This window comes from Lineus longissimus, chromosome 3, assembly GCF_910592395.1.
Source record: "Lineus longissimus chromosome 3, tnLinLong1.2, whole genome shotgun sequence".
Classification (NCBI taxonomy): domain Eukaryota; kingdom Metazoa; phylum Nemertea; class Pilidiophora; order Heteronemertea; family Lineidae; genus Lineus; species Lineus longissimus.
The window spans coordinates 25,227,202-25,239,853 of record NC_088310.1 but is presented as its reverse complement, the minus strand read 5'-3'; the positions used below and the strand labels follow the sequence as shown (position 1 = coordinate 25,239,853).

Genomic DNA, 12,652 nt, shown 5'->3' with positions numbered 1-12,652 from the left:
TTCCAATCCATGGATTCTACAAAATGCAATCACGATACATGTACAAATGATATGAATGAGTGCGCCACACCAAGCATTATAGCTCAAGATATCATACTGAATTTGAATTGATTTACATAGTACAAGTCCAAAAGGAAACTGAAAAATCTTACCAAAATTACACAAACTAACAGTGCTATTTTGACAACTTGGATAACATGCACATGTCGTCGGCAACAATGCCTCATCAAAAATGTGATAGCCTTGACAGCAGTGGCTTTGGAAACTACGTTGTATTTGGATCATTGGAATTCTTTAGTTTAAAAGATGGCATCCTTAAAAATAACTAGCTGGGAGTGCAACAGCAAACTGAGACGATGATTACTGGATGACCATCATTCAATTATATACAGATCAAACACGAGACAATGGTCATCATAATAAATGCAAGAAACTTGGAGTAACCACAAGCACTTGAACATACTAGAATCATAAAGTTTGATCAGCCTCTAATAAATTGATACACCAACCTACAAAAGCAAAATCACTCTTCCATGTTCAGGTTTATGAGCGTTTCTGCAAGTTTCACTGGGACTGAGTGAGCACTAATTGATCTGTTGATATCAGTACCTTCACATGCCTGTGGCCACATGGTATAATGGTCATCTGTGTTGGCAGAGAAAAAAATTCTTTACTCTGCTTTGAGAACGGGAAAATTACTTTGCATTCGATTACGAGATCAGATTATGATGTTTACATTTGTGAACCGTGTTATGTACACCACCACCCAAGCAACAAAGTGCATTACTGACCATCTTTATACAAACCAGTCGATTATACAAATATTAGAAAATAGAAAGTCCACAATTTATTATACCTTCACAGCCCCAACAACCATCAGTTCTCAACATCAAGAATATTCTGACTATTGCTAGAGGTGAATAAGAGATCTTGCTGACCCTTCAACATTTGAACATGTCGAATGAGACAATACAGACAAGGCCGACTTCATCAAAGATTCAAGTGATTTTTCAAACGCCACAAGTATTGGCTTCATACAAGGCTTCAATGTTTTAGGTCTTGGTAATTACAAAAGGCTTGAAGTTTACAGAACAATTAATCTGAATATAAGAACCAGATCAAACCTGACGCAACTTTCCAGAGAGCAACTTGGAAGACCTTCACAATACTTTCATACAGATTTGCCATTAATACATCAATAATCAATATGATTACCCAAACCAGCAGGTGCCCCCCCCCCCCCCCCCCCCCCAACACCACCAGTTTACCCTGTATCCCTGATCTTGATGCCATGAGGTCTATTGAAGCAAGTATCAATATTAGATAGTTGTCGACTATTCCCAATGCTACGAGTCCCAAATGTCAAGGTGAACCATTACATCTTTATCATTTATTTCATTCAGCATCACAAGCCCATGATGCATACACAACTAATCACGTGCACATGTTAGCCAGAATTCTGTTAGGACCCTTCGTTAGCCAGAATTCTGGGTAAGCCCTAATGGCGTGAACTTCGCCTGCTGCTACTGCTAGCCTCCTCCACTTGTGGCGACTTACCACTTTTACCCTTCCCCTGACTCGCAGGCTTGTCCAATTTCAAATCCTTGACCTTTTTCTCAAATACTTTCGACAATTTCTGCCCGAGTTTGAATTCCTTAGCAGTGGGCAGGTTGTACTTTTCGCAGTTACTGAACACTAAACGGACGTCGTCAATGATTTGAGAGGGTTCTGTGTAAATGAACTTGTTCATCTGAGCACGAATGGTGGAGAAGTCCATTGGCTTCTTGATAATGTCGAAGTAGTCTGGAGCCTGGAAACAAAAGGCAAGGGTTGAATTTTTCAAGGCATTCATGGGAATGTGACGATTGGCCAAGCACTGGTGCCGACAGATTTCTTAATTTCTTTGGCCTGGGTTATGTGCCACTACACCCCAGTGAATACATCTTAGACCAAGGCCAATGCCCATTAGGTTCCATGAGGATATCAGGTTGTGTGGAATCTTTTCACGACCTCCGAAAACGAACTATATTTGTCAATGCAACCTGTGATGTAGCCATGGGATTGGTTATTTTGTATCATCCATCTGCGTTGTCATGGCTATATAGGGCCAGAAATCCTTTGCTAAGTTCTACAGACTCAGGCTAAAGGGACCTTACTTTCTCATCTCAGTATCTATATTCCGACTACTTACATCTCTTTTTGAGACAGGCTTTAGGAATGGCCAGGAGTCCTCATGCTTAACAAGCTCCATCACGAGCTCCTCACATTGGTTGATCTGCTGGAATGTTTCGTTGCTTCGGAAACTGCTCTTTGCTTTTGGTTTGGCTGCAACGACACAAAGAACAAAGTTAATGCTCTGAATTTGGAAGGACATGATTATGACACATATGATAACATACTTTGAATAGGAGCACTTACGACGCAAACAATATATCCCGGCTCACTGGCGGCAAATTTCTCTTTGCTACGGACCAAAGTTATCATGAAACAAAGTGCTTGTAGTCTAGATCTTACAGTACAAACTTGCAAGACAATAGAGTTATTACCTTCTACTTCTAAGGAGACCCTCTTGGTCTTTTTAGCTGTAGGTCCACTATCCACACTGCCATTCATATCTTGTGACTTCCTCTTATTAAGCTTGGAGGCAGAATTAGGCTGCGAACCACCTTTACTCAGCCTTGAGCCACTCTTCCTATCATTAGGAGTATCTAGAAAAGGAAAGTAAGTTGTACTGAGGAACTTCTTAGCTGCTGGTGGCAGGACTGGACAAGCAGTCGAATACAATACTGGTCTTAATCATCATGGACCAGTAACTCAAGAATCTCAATTGATTTTTACAGGGCGACACCTAATCCACAATGGCATGAAATCCCTCATTGTGCGCTCTTTGACAGATATTTAAGAGAGGGCATCATGATATTTCAAAGACTTACTCTTCTTTGAATTCCTTCCCTCCATGGTTGGAGTTCCCCTTCTTGATGAACTAGCACTAGCAGTAGGTGCTCCCTTACCACTACTTCTCCTGGGCTCGGCTTTTTTATTGAACCTTCCTGGAAAGGTAAAGAAGTATACCTGACGGCTGCTCTGGGCCAGTAACCATCTGCACGAATACCAGGCAACGCCTTTATCTTGTAAGCTAAAGCTTATCAAATCAACAGTTTGAGGGAATGAGACGGGAAGCTGCCAATGACACACTGAGAAAAGCAAGTTGATTCGTATTTAGAGCTTCTACAATGGTCCCTAACTCTGAAACGCACCTTTAAGTTTGATTTTGGCAGGAGTAGGTGGTACGTCCTCCTCTTCTTCACTGTCGTCATCATCTTCATCATCGTCGTCGTCTTCCATATCTTCGTCATCATCATCATCATCATCATCATCATCATCATCATTGTCTTCACTGTCAGCCTCTTCATCAGAGCTGTAAACAAAAGTGATCACAACTCAGTCAGATAATCCGGAAGATATTTACAAAATTTAGATACAAGGTTTTCAGCCAATGAGTTGTCAACCAACAAAAATCAGTTTTCCACTGATAGGTAATCTACTGATAAGTATAAGATTTGCTAAAAAGCATTTTTAGGCCAAGTTGGTTGAGTACTTACCTATCAGCCTCCTCCTCATCACTGTCTTTATCATCATCACTATCCTCCTCCTCTTCCTCCTCGGATGAATCGACCTCCTCCTCTGATTCAGTATCGACAAACGTTCTACGAGCTTTACGTGGACTACGTGCAACATTCTTTGGTCGACATTGGGTGCAGTACCAATCACCTGTGGGAATGTGCTGAAAATGCAATGAGCATACGTGATGATATTCGTCAGACTCTCCTCTCTTGGTTTTATCTGACGACAACGGAGGCTTTGATACTGCGTAGAAAACCTCAAAATCAACTACTAGCGCTGTGAATACATGCAATGTTCACTGCAACTGAGGTGTGGTAGAATATCAATTCAAATCATTCCATCCCTGCCGATTACCTTGACTGGCGGCTTGAGACAGAACATATGATGACCACGATCACAGATATCACACAGGAGCATCTTATCCGCATCTCCCTTTCTCCGACAAATCCGACACTGGGCGTGAAGAGCAGACTTGGACCATGTGACGCTGGATTCTAACGTGGACAGATGAACAAAGATCTGTGAAAGACCGCTCACGGTGGCAAGCGATTCCTCCCATTTCTCCATTGGTGTCCTAGCACCCTTGCCGTCATCAGATATATCTGAAATGTACAAGAACATGATTGCCTCTGTGAAAAATAAAGATTCTTTGTCAAATCACATGTTGTATCTGCAAACATGAATGATGTTTTACACGAGCATATCCTCCCTTTCACTTCCTGTAGCAAGAAAATGAGCTTTAGAAGCTCATGAGGCTCTTGCTAATTTCTCAGTTTAGTCATTCCAGGAAGGTGGTGGCGAAGAGATCAAAACAGCATGCCTTATCTCACTGAGTTAAACAACCCCTTTCATCTGTCCCAGTCATGATTCAGCTGCTGCACAATCACTGAAATTTCTGAAAATATCTCATACAAACAAAAACCCTAAGACAGGCGTACCATCTTTCTCGGCTTCCTCTTTTTCCTCCTTCCTCTTGGCCAGTGCCTTGAGAGCTGCTTTCGTTTTGCCTTTCTTCTTTGTATCCTCTTCACCTACAAGGACAAGAAAATATTTCAGTTGAAGGTTTCCTGACCAGAATGTGGCGGACCCATGGGCCATAACATGCCCTTAACCCGTTGACATGCCAGATGATATGAGTATGCAAAACTAAATGTACCAATGACTTGTTCAGAAAAACATGTAGAGTGAAAAAACTTACCAAGAGGAGGACCGAGGTATTTCGGCTCCAAACCTCGAGCCAGCTGTAGCAATGCCTGGGACATGTCTTTCACCACTTGATTTTCTTCAAAATCTGACGATGTCACAGAAGCTCCATCATCACTGGAAATATTGAAATGAGAAGTCTCATCATCGTTTGCAAAGTCACGTCTAAAACAAGAATTTCAATCCCCTGCAGGTGTGCAAAGAAACTGTTTTGTATCAGATTCGAGGTGGTCAGCTTCATTTCAACACAGTTACCTCATTTGTTTTCGGAGAGGCTTTTTACATATAGCAGCCTTTGCATATGAAGTCTTCGAATATTACTCCTCCGAATCCACGCTGGTTCGCCGAGAATAACAAATTTGGTTTCCCCCAGATTTGAACCCGTGCGATTTTGGCAGCGATCTAGAGCAATATCCGCGACTCAAGACTGCTCCTAGTTTGACTTACGTTTCCATCTTGACCTGCTCATCCTTGCCATTTAATTGTATATCATCGAGTTGTCGATCGTATCCTCCCTGCTCAATCGCATCACGCCACTTTAGGCGGTCTTTAACCTGGAGGGAAAAAAAACCAATTAAGTTTTAAATGTATTTTGTTTTTCAAACAACAGTGAATGACCATAACTTGCTGCGGTTTTCAAACTTTAACGTTCTTTACTTAAAGTAGGATAAATTCTTATCTCAACTTGACAGAGACTCTACAGTACAAAGACCAAACTCACCTTGAGCTTGCAGTATCCAGGTGCATCTGAATGGAGCACTGAGCAACTAACAAATTACTTGTACAGATTATATTCTTAATGTTCCTCACCTTAATGGCCCCAAGACTGCCATGGAATATCCTCTCCTCTAAATCTAACAGTGATTCCCGAAGATTCAATTCAATAAATTCCTGAGCTGTGTTATTTTTCACACTTCCCTGAGTGAACTTATTTCGTGATTTGATGTTCATGAAAGTCCGCTGTGGTTCTTTTGGATTGGGATTCTCAAACTGATGCGATTCATGGCATGTTATGATATCAACAGGGCAGAGCTGCATGCTTTTGATAATATGGTCCTTTTGCTCCAAAATTGCCAGACGCAGAGCACTTTCCCTTGCCCCACGTTTGTTTAAACTATTCAATAACTGGTCAAGATCGTCCACAGTATTGTAGAAAGACCAGTGTATGTGACTCCGGTTAACAATCTGCTCAACTGCCCTATTCTCAATGTCCGGCAATTTCACGTCCACATCCATTTTCTCTGCCTGAGCCACATTCAGTAGATCTGTCCGTTTGTTTCCATCGTCTGATCCAAGCACAGATTTACCACTATCGAGACCATTTGGCAACTTTCCTTCAAAAGAATCATTTTCCTTGTCGCTTCCAGTACTCACTACTTTCTCTGAAATTTGGACCCCCGATGTCTTCATCGGAACACCTTGATTCGAGACGACGACTTGATTTTGTTCAGCAGGTTTCAAACAATCACTTGTTATGAAATCCTCGTCATCCTCAATGAATAGACCAGGTAAAGACTTGAACACCCAGTAGCGGCGATACAAACGATCGCGACCAATCGGGTACACAGCAAAGGAACTCTGAACCTCATAAATCTCATCAAGGAACTCTTGTTCTCGCTCCAGCATCTCCTCTTTCCGTTTTGCTGCAAACTCGGCCCGTTTTGCCTCAACAATTTGTTTTTGACGTTCAGTCAAATTGGCCGGGTCAAGATCCTTTAATTTGTCATAATCTTCAAGTAATTCTTCAATTTGTTTTTCCTCTTTGCCGATTTTCTTCTGCTTGAGACGACCACTTGTCCGAACATCCTCTGGATTTAGAGGCTTTTCAACTGACCTGAAATGTGTTCAAAACAAAATATTGAATGACATTTCAAAGCAATCATTCAATGCTTTAAGACAACATTCAGCAGATAAAATTCTGAGCACAGAGACGAACATTTTATCAAGACACATACTTTGTAAACTGTCTCAAATCGCATCATGCTGGAATGAGATAGATGCGAGTTTAATCAAGCACTACTTACTTTGCTGATGCCCCATCTTCTTTTTGCTGTGCTGCAGCCAGAAGCTGTTCTTCCTTCTCCTTCTGTCTTTGCGCCTTGCGCTCAGCTTCGCGTTCTTTCTCCTTAGCTCGCTCCTCCATTCGACGCTTCCATCTGGACAGGAGAAAGCAACATCTTCAGGGGGAGTTCACAGGTTATTTTTCCACAACCCCACATTTCCCCTTATGAATGCATTCCCTTTCCAACTGGCACTTTTCGACAAGTTCAAATTCAAAATGAAGGCATTCTTAAGAAAATCAGTTGGGTAGCTCTCTTTAAACTGTCAATACATACCTAGCTGTTGCCTCTTCTCTCTCCCGCTTCTGTTCACCAGCTTGCAATGACCGCAGATCAATCCTCAGCTGTTTAGCTTTCTCGTAACCTTCTTCAACAACATCACGAGCCACAGCATAAGTTAGCGCCTGTCCTAGCAAGGCATGTACGATCTTCATTTTGTCTCCTGGGAATAGAGTTAGGTTTTAGTGACCAATACACTCAAACCTGTTGAAATACAACAACAGCAAGGCCTGCAGGTAAAATTTTGAGCTGATGCAGGAGTACCTTTCTTGATTAAGTCAGGGGCAGGCATACAGGCAGAAAGTTATCCCCATCTCCATATCTGAACCGAACCGCACCTCGAACCAAGCCTGTATAAGACATTTAGTCTACTAAATGCCTATTGATATAACTTACTTGGCCCCAGATCAAACACATTTCCATTCCCAAGTGCTTTGATGATAGCAGGCTGTTCCTTTCTGAACTCCAACCCAGCGTCGTCAAGCGATGTGTAGCCACCCCGCTGCTGGTACCGGAACTTGGCATTGAGGGCACTCGCCCGGGCACCCGAGGAAAGGAAGTGTAACCGTAGGATCTCAGTGAGGGTGAAGGAGTCTATAGACAGCTTTGACAGGGGTGTGCCTTGGTAGAGTACCGGCCATTGAGCTGCTGCTGTCGCGGACTGGATTAGATATTGAGTTGAGACATCAGACATGTCTTCATCTATCCCCTCTGGTATATCTGTAAGTACGAACACATCATAATTTTCAATCCGCAGAATTAGGCAATTAGGCAGAATTAGGTCAAGGCAGCCAAGACAGTGAAAGAAAGAAGTGGAGGGACTGTGTTGTATCTGCAGTTTAAACCTGCCAGGGATGAAGAGTCACAAGTAAGTACAACAAAATTCAGAGATAACTCACAGTCCTAGAAATGAATGATTATGTTCTCACCTCCAGGAATGCCACCGTGATTATTCCTCTCTTGCTCAGACTCCTCTTCTTCCTCTTCCTCCTGAAGACTGAAGATGGTGGTCAGGAGGAGCTTCAGCAGGTCGTACCAGGTGCCATTCGTCTCGGTGTCCAATAACGCCTTCTCTATCAGTTCTGGTGGAGAGAAGGGAACACCTTATTTCTTATGTGTTAAATTTTTTTCACTGGGAGCTTCAACAAGTTTCAACTCTGACATCCTAAAGGGCACTACGGTCAAAAGAATAATTGCAAAAAGCCATCAAAGCCACTTCAGGTCAATAAATAGACGCTAGTCATTTCTTACCAAGATCGATGCCTTTCTGGATTGTTTCTGTGATATCAAACAGCGACTCGAAGTGATGGAGGAATTCAAGAAGCATAATGACATCTCCAAATACCTCCTGTGGGATCTGGGTGCCAACTGGAACAGGCTCAGGGAGGGGCTGCAAAAAAAGGTGCCCGTATTATTTTATAAGCAGGTTCACAGGGAACGAGTGTCACAGGATGGGCACTGCACACAGGGCACCTGTGCCTTTAAAAACAACTAAAATATGTTCATATTTCCAATCAACAGACAGTCAAAGTAAAACACCAGAAAATATTTCTGATTACATTTGGGGATTATTCTGAGGTCATTGATTTGATTTTCCATAGTATGGTATCAGTACATTGCAGGACAATGAACTCCTGAACATACCCTGAGGTCATCACACTCCATATCATCACGAATCCTACTCCATTCTTTGTAAAACTCAGCCTGGATCCGTCGTTCTTCTTTCTGCTTTTCTCTCTCCTGGAAAAATTCAAATAAAATAAGCTTATGTGGATCACTTCAGTTATTACTGCTTTGTGTTTACTTCAAAGTCAGCAGCGTGACAGGAAGCAAGAGGTGACTATCTACCAACTATGAATAGGGGACTGCCAAGTGCCGCCTCAAGAAACACCACCCTCAGCTATGACAAGTCAAGACAATGCATTTTATTGAAAAATACCAATCATTTCAAATAATAACCTTGTCCCTCTCCTCTTTCTTCTTTGCTCTCACTTCTTCCATCATTTTCGTCCTTTCTTCCTTCAATCTCAGCTTTAACTCCAGCTTCTCTTGCTTGATCTTCTCCGCAATCGCAGCCCTTTCTTCAGGGGTCAATTTCTGCTTGGCCTGCTCTTTTTCCAACTTTTCTATGCGCTTTGCTGCTTTGGCTGAAAAGAGGAAACAAAAGATCTTGAATGAGAATACTTTTCTTCCCGTGACTGTGGCCCACAGCAAATGGTGCTGAACACCTGTGGCACACAACAGTCTGTGTTCAATTGCTGTGGCCCACAATTGGTGCCAAATGGCTGTGTCACATTACAATTGGTACCCAACAGCTGTGGTACACAACAATCAGTGCCGATTGGCTGTGGTACATAACAATGTTCTTTGGAGTGAAGACGAGCTGATTGATCCAATCTTGAATTTGTTAATTGATTATAATACACAGCCATACCTTCTTCTTCCAATTTCTTCTTCACCTCTTTTTCTTTCTTTTCTCTCTCCTTTTGTTTCTTTTCTTCTTTCTTACTCTTGAAAAATTTCTCCGCACTGCCGGTCATCTTTCCAGCCTTCTTCTTGAGTTCGGCTCGGCCAAAAGCAGGACGAGGCCCAGCGAAGATATCATTCCATGCGTCATCATTAATCATCAGGGTAGTCACATATTTAGGCTGGAAATACAAGCAATACAATACAATTATACATGTCATCAGGACAGAACTGTCCATCGAAGACAGAGAATGCAGTTCCAAGAAGATTCTTGTAATTTTTTACAACCTTGGCCCAGAATTACCAAAGCAACTGTAGGCCCTTAGATCATGCTAATTTAATCAGGCTCTTGGAATATTTTGCAACAAAATCTTTAATCGTAATATATTTTTACTAACCTTGACTCTCCAGATGCCATTCCCGGACTCGCAATGTTGTTTTAGGAACAATTTACACTTGTCCCTTGTAAACGTGCCCTTCTTGCGACTGAAAATCAATGAAACAGAATGTCTACAATTCATTTTGTAAAATCAGAAGTCAACTTCATCTACATGATATGAACAGCGCATCTACTTTCAACATTTCAGAAGAATCATGACGGGTAAAAATGCGAGATTGGACCTTGAGATTTGGAAAAGGGACGAAACAATTAACAGGCCCTATCATATCTCAATACATTTTCAATTTTGGCTGTACCATCACCAGCATAATTGAATCTGGCTAAGAAAGAACATTTGGTTATTCTATATGAGTTTCTGCATCTGCTGGCGTTGTTACTGGAGCAATTGTCTCTCAGGTTGTTTGTCAAGTGGATAAGGCTCATTATACTAGGTCTTCAAAATAAAGCTCGCCCTCCTACATGCAGAGAATATTAAGGAAAAGGGCCATCATTTCCATACCTAACATGACAGGCTTTAATTGTGATAGCATCTTTCTTATCATCATGTAACTTCACGAGGTAACTGTATCGATCTGGATCAATTGTTTTATTCTTTGTAAACCTCTCCGGTGACGAGAAAGAACTGGAAGGGGTAGCCCTAGGTGTCGACTTTGGAGTGCCCTTTGGACTGGATCTAGGTGGAGTGGCAGGACTGAAAAGAAGGTGTTTCGAAATCAGCAATGTTCGAGGTAAATGGGGGTGTTATTTGTTTAGCAATTTCAGAGTGAATCCATGTAGTGTACGACAGACTTAGTCAACTTACACTTTCTTCTTGTCTTTACTGCCATCATCAAGTTCACTATCAGAGAGTGTGAGATCAATGAGGTCTGGCTTTTCTATTATCTTGACATCACTGTCACTAGTGTCATCAGGAATGGGCTTCTTAGGGGTGGGTGGTTTCTTTGCGACTTTTGGTCTCTCCTTTGGCGGAATAACATTGAGAACTGTGCCCAGTTTTCTGAAGAAAATAGTAATACTAATAAATCAGTGGAGATATCAATGACCAGCAAGTAACAAATTATCTCTAATCCAATTGCTTAGGCCTACACATGAAGCCAATGACATAGTGGTAATCTTCATGAAATATCATTTGAAGGTTTAACAATATGATCACTCAATTTAACCCCTTCATGACTTCAGGTGTCCATTACCTGATTACACATTAAAGTTGGTAGAACGTTTGTGTACATTTTCTGATCCATCCCAGCAGCAGAACTGCCCTCTCATTAGGCCAACCAGAAAAGATGTACCGGTAAATTGCATTGAACTGTCCATATACACAATATGTTTTTACCTAGAATTCCTATGGAAAACCTCAACCACCTCCCCCACAAAGTATCGGTCCTTCGTGAACAAGAAGATATCATCGTTGAGATCACCAAGGCGACTTCTATAGGTCATAGAGGCCAGACAAAGCATTGGTCGTTGGAACACCTTTGGAAATGTCAAGAGATGTTTCCTTGCTTTTTCTTCAGATTCCAGCGCTTCTTGGTAGGTCAGCTGAGGCCTGCCTGTGACTGCACATGTCCACACAAGGCTGTTACAGAGGATGATCCTTTCAAAGAATTGACTGTAAACATAAATGGATTCATTATTCACAGTGCAAACTCACAAAACAAATGAATTGCATCCACATCCTGTTTTGGACAGACTTTTTTTCACTCAGGACAGAAGGGACCATAGGACTACTTTGACAGGGTTGAAATCGACAAGGACAGAAAGGAAGTGAACTTACTCATAGTCAGTGAATATTTCGTTCGTCAGTTTGCAGTGGAAGACTTCGTCACTGGGTTTTAACCCAGGAGGGGGTTTCACTTTCACAAATAGTTGACGACGTAAAAGAGGCATCTTGAATTTTGGCGGAAAAACAAGGAGGATTCCTGAGTGGCCAAAGACCACACGAACGACACCTTACCGAGTCAGTGAGGCGATAAAGAGGTTCTAGAACACTTTAAGTTTCGAAATACGCCAAAATATTGGGGCGATTGGTCAATTTTGGGGGAAAATAAAGCGTTTTTCAGTGGACGATGCAACCCAGCCGACAAAGAGGTCACGATTCGTCGAGCTCGCGCGAAATGTGTTCACGAGCAGGTTTTCGATTTGAGGATGGGGTAGTTGACATGCCCATAACTTATGAGCGAAGCTTCAGATTGCATCCAAAATTTAGTGAAATGTGTCTTATGTAATGATATTAGGTGCGCCAAAGTTTCAAATATTTCACTTTTGTTTTTCCAAAGTTATCAGTCAATAAACACACGTTTTGAAACCCAGCTGAAAATTCCACGGATTGTGGAGGCGGCATTTAAGAAACACGTGTTGTGATTGGTTCGACGCCATTTGTCAAAGGCAAATATGCAAATTTAGAGCCCAGAACATGAATGACCAGTGTTTACTAGCATCTTGACATGCAAGGACTATAGCACATGGGCTAGTTAGATGGGTTCTACAATTGGTTGCAAGGACTCTCCAAATGGGTAGTTGCATGGGCTTATTAACTCCATTGGTTCTCAAATGGGTTGCATGGGCTCCCTTGACGGAATTCAATTCCTATTTGAGAGTGTCTCAGGGCAATAAGCTACCC

The 12,652-nt window shown here is 42.0% G+C and overlaps 1 protein-coding gene across 1 annotated transcript; it reads right to left on the bottom strand.

Moving 5' to 3' along the window:
- LOC135484356 (bromodomain adjacent to zinc finger domain protein 1A-like) lies at positions 1-12,134 on the bottom strand. The gene is made up of 24 exons (XM_064765726.1): positions 11,807-12,134; positions 11,366-11,641; positions 10,835-11,029; positions 10,532-10,723; positions 10,031-10,118; positions 9,601-9,814; positions 9,126-9,313; positions 8,811-8,906; positions 8,418-8,556; positions 8,096-8,248; positions 7,563-7,886; positions 7,164-7,329; positions 6,852-6,983; positions 5,638-6,661; positions 5,275-5,381; positions 4,823-4,944; positions 4,563-4,655; positions 3,979-4,226; positions 3,603-3,784; positions 3,258-3,418; positions 2,934-3,050; positions 2,547-2,708; positions 2,192-2,325; positions 1-1,810 (listed from the first exon to the last, which is right to left on the bottom strand). Exons 1-24 carry the CDS (start codon positions 11,917-11,919, stop codon positions 1,499-1,501), a joined length of 4,938 nt encoding a protein of 1,645 aa, XP_064621796.1. The 5' UTR covers positions 11,920-12,134; the 3' UTR covers positions 1-1,498.
- Between the last annotated feature and the right edge of the window lie 518 nt (positions 12,135-12,652).

Bases quoted from the DNA above. Each gene is read 5' to 3' on its own strand.
- LOC135484356 (XM_064765726.1), bottom strand. From the start codon at position 11,919: ATGCCTCTTTTACGTCGTCAACTATTTGTGAAAGTGAAACCCCCTCCT. The intron at 8,557-8,810 runs GTATGTTCAGGA...CTTTTTTTGCAG, and splicing joins TGGAGTGTGATGACCTCAGG to CCCCTCCCTGAGCCTGTTCC. The intron at 5,382-5,637 runs GTGAGGAACATT...TTTTCCCTCCAG, and splicing joins GCAGTCTTGGGGCCATTAAG to GTTAAAGACCGCCTAAAGTG.